General features: G+C 39.6%; 1 protein-coding gene across 1 annotated transcript in view; it reads right to left on the bottom strand.

Moving 5' to 3' along the window:
- The window catches only part of LOC101852681 (solute carrier organic anion transporter family member 3A1-like), a 20,248-nt gene that overhangs the window by 5,179 nt on the left and 8,518 nt on the right, over positions 1 to 6,551 (bottom strand). Inside the window, exons 5-9 of the mRNA XM_005095681.1 lie at positions 5,805 to 5,982; positions 4,038 to 4,216; positions 2,194 to 2,358; positions 1,315 to 1,498; positions 585 to 714 (exon numbers count right to left, since the gene is read on the bottom strand). Of these exons, the coding sequence (XP_005095738.1) occupies positions 585 to 714; positions 1,315 to 1,498; positions 2,194 to 2,358; positions 4,038 to 4,216; positions 5,805 to 5,982 (836 nt within the window). The remainder of the gene's footprint in view (positions 1 to 584; positions 715 to 1,314; positions 1,499 to 2,193; positions 2,359 to 4,037; positions 4,217 to 5,804; positions 5,983 to 6,551) is intronic.

Genomic DNA, 6,551 nt, shown 5'->3' with positions numbered 1-6,551 from the left:
TTCTACAGGTGTTCTTCATCTTCTGCTATTAGGACTGTGTCATCTGCACATCTTAGATTGTTTATATTATGTCCCCCTACCGAGATACCAGGCAATTCTCCTATGTGTCTCATGATATTTTCACTATACAGGGAGAACAAGTCTGGAGAAAGCACACATCCTTGTCTGACTCCTCTTTTAAACTGCGTGTATTCGCGTGTTTTCTATTCTCATTGCAGCAGTTTGATCCCAGTACATGTTTTTGATAATCCTTAAGTCCTTCCCGTCGATATTAAGAACTTCCAGCATGTCGATGATCCTGTCGTGCCTGACTTTGTCGAATGCCTTGGTGTAGTCTATAAAACATAAATGAAGATCTTTCTGAACTTCTAGGGCACGTTCTATTGTTGTTCTGATGACATATATGACAATAACAGTGCCTTTGCCTTCAATAAATCCACACTGTTCTTGGGCTATTTCTGGGAAATTTCTCTAGTGCAAATATCTTAATCAGTCTTCAGCACTTATACGACCTAATCGTGTAGCTATTATAAATGCCGTAAAACTTCAAACAAAACTATAACCAAACCTCGTTCAGAACTCACGTTGTCTGTGTAGCTGTGACACTGAGCTCTACAAGGAGAGAAGTACGTCTTGCCGTCCGAACCACAGATGGGGAGGAAGTCATGCTCAGCGCACGAGCAGTCGTAGTCCGCACAGAACTCACCCTCACTCCTGTTGTAGGAATATAGGATGAACGACAAAGACAGCGATCAGAGTTTATAGTACGGCTTGGTATGGATTTAAAGCCCTTTTCATAATTATCAGTATCGTTAGGTTGTTTAAGAGGCAAGGTCTACGTCTACCTCCGAAAACGTTGCATCAAGTAGACAGAGAGCCTTGGAATCCCCCCCCCTCCCCCCCAAAATAAAAATAAATAAAGCAAGCAAACTAATAAACAAACAAACAAACGAAAACACAACAATAGCAAAAGCAAAACAAATAACAAATTGGTTTAAAAACAAACAAACAAAAACAACATACCCTTATTTAAAAAAGAACAACTACACCAAAAACAAAACAAAAACCCCAACCAATTTCCAGAGCGCATTTCCGGGATTCAAACTAAGATCATAATGTGCCATTCCTCAACATGGTACTGATTGATAAATCTTGCCTCTACATTATCATACTTGCGTGCATAATAACTATTGTTCAAGTCATAGTATATCCCATACCCCCACCCCGTAGATCAATGACAATTTTCCCTTTTGTTTTTTCCTATTTTCCTTTTTCTGTTGTCAAAGTTACAACAAACACATTAATTTTTCTTACCCAGGTGCTCTGTGCACTGTCGGCTGATCACAGTAGAACAAAAGTCCCGCCAAATTAGCCAGCAGAGTCAGTAAAAAACCCGCCATAGTTGTCTTGATAGCGCCATACGCGGACAACTTGAGGCGCTTGCTGAAGTAGCCTCCGAGGAATGTGCCCAGACATTTAGAGACCAGGAAAATGGCACCTGGGGATGAAAGTTTGGTATATTGTGAAGGACGAAAGTTTTAACAGTTTTAAAGTTTGTCGATTGGCGGCTTGTATCATCATCATCATCATCATCATCATCATCATCATCATCATCATCATCATCATCATCATCATCATCATCATCATCATCATCATCATCAGGACCATCAACTGCAGCACAATCATCATCACCACCACCACCACCACCATCAACAACAACAACAAACAACCGACCATACAGACTTTCCTAATCCTAACTATCTTCATGTTTCCTCTACTTCTTTTGTATGTTTGTCACCCTCTTGAGACCCGCTATTTCTGGGGTGCCTTGATAGTCGAAGCAGACTTTGTGCTGCTGATGCTAGAGAGGTGAGCAGAGTAAGTCTGATTCCCTGTAAGGACTTCTCTGTTGACATACACCCCTTGGCGCTCATACGACTTTATTAATATGCAGTTGTGGGCGCCGTAAAACCTCTACTAAACAAAACAAAACATACTCAACTTTATGAAGTTGCGAGCGCCGTAAAACCCCCACTAAATTATACAAAACAAAGACAACTTTATGAAGTTGCGAACGCCGTAAAACCTCTACTAAAACAAACAAACAAACGCAATTTTATTAAGTTGCGAGCGTCGTAAAACCCCCACTAAATTATACAAAACAAACACAACTCAACCCAAAGAGACCCTCACTCAGGGTATAGTTGGCCTTGTAAGCCGGCATATCAAAGACTCTCTCCAAGTACTTGGCGCTGTAGGCAGTCCCGCTGACTGCGAAGATGATGAACACCCCCCCGGCGTTCATCAACATGTACACCGGGTTACCCAGCAGGCGAAGGCAGGGCAGGAAAAACACGTCTGGGGAACCAGGGCAAGTTCTTTATTTCTTTTTTTCCCGGATTATAATTATATTAATATAATAATATATATTATATAATGTATAAATGAAAATAAATAATTTATAATAATAGTATTCTTTGTATCTGTCAGATAAACTGTTCTGTATTTGTGTATATCATGTACTTATGTATGTATTTATGCGTGTATTTATGTAGGTACGTATTTTTGATGATGTATAATTTATGTATGTAAATTTATTTTTGCCTTTGTAAACCAAAGTGCCCTTCGGGGATTTATTTTATATTATTTTTTTTATAAAGATCGTTAAAGCTTGTCATTTTGTTAAACTCGTTGATTGTTTTATTAAGCAAATATAAGGTTGGGTACAACCATTTAAAAGACCCAAAGAAAACAAACGTAGTTAATATAAAATTGTCTTATTATACATACAGTAACTAACAGATACACATAGCAATTAAAAACAGCACAGACAGACACACACACGCACACACAAACACACACACACACACATACACACACATACACACACACACACACACACACACATACATACACACACACACACACATATACATACACACATGAACTAACAAATACACACATTCACATACACACACACACATGTACACACGTGCGCACTTATACATACATTCATCCTGATGTACACAGTCGAACTTATGCATCTGTATTCATACCATAATATAATGAAATGTTTTTAGAGTCGTATTTACTGTATCAAAAATGAATAATATTTAATTAAGTGGACGTTTGTGTATATATCCACCACATATGAGAGAGTTAGAGAGAGAGAGAGAGAGAGAGAGAGAGAGAGAGAGAGAGAGAGAGAGAGAGAGAAAGAGAGAAAGAGGGAAAGAGAGAAAGAGAAAGATAGATTGACCTACTATAGAGACAGAGCAATCGTCTGATGCAGATAGAAAGCACGTATGCATGTCGTAGACAAAGATGAAGACCCGATGACAAACAGAGACACATTCACAATACATGACCAAATTAGGTTGCAAGTGCCGTAAATCGTTTGCTACTAGATCTACTCAACAACACTAAGACACAACGAGACATTCCCGGAGCCCCTCCAACAAACGCCCCCCCCCCGGCCCATCATACCCCGAGCTGTCCTCCAGACTGTGATGATCCAGCACGGTTGTAGAGACATGTACACACGTGCGCACTTATACATACATTCATCCTGATGTACACAGACGAACATATGCATATTATTTGTATTCATACCATCATATAATGATATGTTTTTAGAGTCGCATTTAATGTATCATAAATGAATAATATTTAATTAAGTGGACGTTTGTGTATATATATCCACATATGGGAGAGTGAGTGTGTGAGAGAGAGAGAGAGAGAGAGAGAGAGAGAGAGAGAGAGAAAGAGGGAAAGAGGGAAAGAGAGAAAGAGAAAGATAGACTGACATACTATAGAGACAGAGCAATAGTCTGATGCAGAGAGAAAGCACGTATGTATGTCGTAGACAAAGATGAAGACCCGATGACAAACAGACACATTCACAATACATGACCAAATTAGGTTGCAAGTGCCGTAAATCGTTTGCTACTAGATCTACTCAACAACACTAAGACACAACGAGACATCCCCGGAGCCCCTCCTACAAACACCACCCTCCCTCCCCCGGCCCATCATACTCCGAGCTGTCCTCCAGACTGCGATGATCCAGCACCACCGTTGTAGTCCTGTACTCTCTACCTCTCTCTCCCGACTCTGTTGGTCAAGGACGTAAACCTCTGGCACGCTGACGTCGTCGTCGTTGTTGTTGATGGCAGGGGAACCATTCGATGGCGAATTGTGTTGTATGCTGCTGTCTCTGTACATTGTTTAGAAGCAACAATTTAGGGTTTTTTTAAAATGTGAATAAAACTCAGTGCTCATTGCGAATAATTTGGTCAAATATCCAATTGATACATTCAATTGATAAAAATGCATTACTTAAAAAAAAAAAAAAAACAAAAAAACTGGTGATGCCCCATTTTCTTATTAGCTGATAATTTAGATTGAGACATTTTCTTTTTTTTCATGTGTAGAATTCTAGAACGTTTTGTGCGCTACTGTTGAAATATTATAATTACTAGTTACTTTTGTCACATTTCATCTTATTTTATGTCATCATTGTGTCGCATAGTAAGGTTTTTGAAGAAAAGTATATGGTTTGTATTTTGTTTTTGTAAAGTGTTTTACGGCACTCGCAACTGCATAGGTCATATGAGCGCGCGGGACACTCCTAATATTTTCAGTTGTTTGGAAATTTTGAATTTTGCCCGGGTGGCGGCCGAAGCCTACTCTTATCGATTTTAGACCACCAAGGGATCTTTAACGTGCGCAACTTGAACACGGGCCCTCCGAGATTTTTCGCCCTTGACCGAGAAGGCTAGGTGTAGATCTTTCCTACCAGAAGATCAGGGGTGCGGCAGAAAGACATCAGTAAGGAGGAGCCAAGGAGTAGCAGTAGAAAGGCTGCAGAAAGAGTCAGGAGCCCAGAGGAGGGGGCAAAGGAGGTGAGGGGGCGGGGGCAGAAAGTGGAAATGAAAGCAGACAACAGAACATTGTTAGAGGTCAGGAAAGGATGTGAAAGGAGACAATTTTAGAGAAGAAAATGTTTTGGTCGCTACCCGGAATCGAACCCGGGACCTTTGAATGAGAGGCCAACACCTTAACCTCTAGGCCACGAGAGCCCCCCTATATGGTTTGGACATCACTGGGTTTTTTCCTTGTAGTCTTCTTATGCTGCAGCTGAGATCTGCCAGAATTTTACTTCAAGGAGTGTTAGATGCAGCTACTTTTGTTAGAAGATTTGACCCAGTCCCTCTCAGACGTCAAACATTCTTTTGTTTTTCTTGGTCACATCTCATTCGTTTAATATGTTTGAAAAAAAAGAGCTACAAATCAGAAATTTGTCAAGAACTGCAAGGTCAGATCTATTGTTTGTGCGTGGAATGCAACAGTTAAATTTGCTGAAGCAAAGCATAGTAGGAAAGTTTTGATATATTGACAACTCGACCCCCCATTTATAGTATAGACCAAGCCCTATCCCATCTGATCTTACAGATCGGTTCCAGTTGATCAATGGGCGTTTACTATAAATAAATAAACCAATTATATCATAGCATAATAATGTTGTGTATTGATGAGATCAGCCCCAAATCAAAATAATGGAATCAAAGAAACCAACACTTTACTGTCCCTTGGCCAATTTTTGTTGAAGTAATTGGTTCTGGTTTTTTTTTTGTCGCAACACCTTTTACGTCAATTCAAAAACACATTTTTGTTTGGATTTTACAGGAATTGAACTCAGATCTCCTGTGTGAGACAGCGAAAAGCCTAACCACTACACCACGAACGCCAGTTCTGTCCACAAAACCCCGCAAAGGCGGAAGAAACATGACGTCACATCTTACTGAGCTCCTTGGTTCATGGGCTGTTGCTCCTCCGTCTTCTGTCCAGGTTCCGGTTTGGGAAGGCGTCTGGGAAAGCAGAACAAGGGAAGGGAGGCAAGCATGCTGACAATGCCCAGGAGCACGAAGCCTAGCCACCAGGCGCCCACCCAGTCCGAGTCTTTGGGGTTGAGGTGAGTGTCTGAGATGAGATAAGATAAGATAAGATAAGATAAAATGAGATAAAATGTTATGGAATTAGATAAGGTAAGATAAGAAAAGATAAGATTTGATTTGAAAAGGTAATATAATATAAGATAAAATGAGATAAAATGTTATGAAATAAGATAAGACAGGTAATATAAGATAAGAATAAAATAAGAATAAAATAAGAATAAAATAAGAAAGTGATAGATACATTAAGATAAATAAATAATAGATAAGAATAGATAAGAATAGATTAGAATACATAGAGAAGATAAGATATTATTTATATTGGTCTCCCAAACGAATTATCTGGTGCAACAGTATGTTAATGCATTCTGTTTGTCAACTTGACATTTATCAATTTTGTTATTACATTATATAGGTTGTGCTTTTTTAAACAATACCTTTTCATTCCGTTTGAGTTGGACTTCAAGAGACAGAGGAGGAAAGCATGTGGGATAGAGAGTGATAGAGGAATGAGTGCGCGCGCGTGGGTGTGTGTATGTGTGTTTGTGCGTATGTATTTGTATATGTTTACGTGTGTGTATGTGTGCGAGTGTGTGT

Source organism: Aplysia californica, unplaced genomic scaffold (genome assembly GCF_000002075.1).
Source record: "Aplysia californica isolate F4 #8 unplaced genomic scaffold, AplCal3.0 scaffold00110, whole genome shotgun sequence".
Classification (NCBI taxonomy): Eukaryota; Metazoa; Mollusca; class Gastropoda; order Aplysiida; family Aplysiidae; genus Aplysia; species Aplysia californica.
This window is presented reverse-complemented; position numbering and strand designations above follow the sequence as displayed.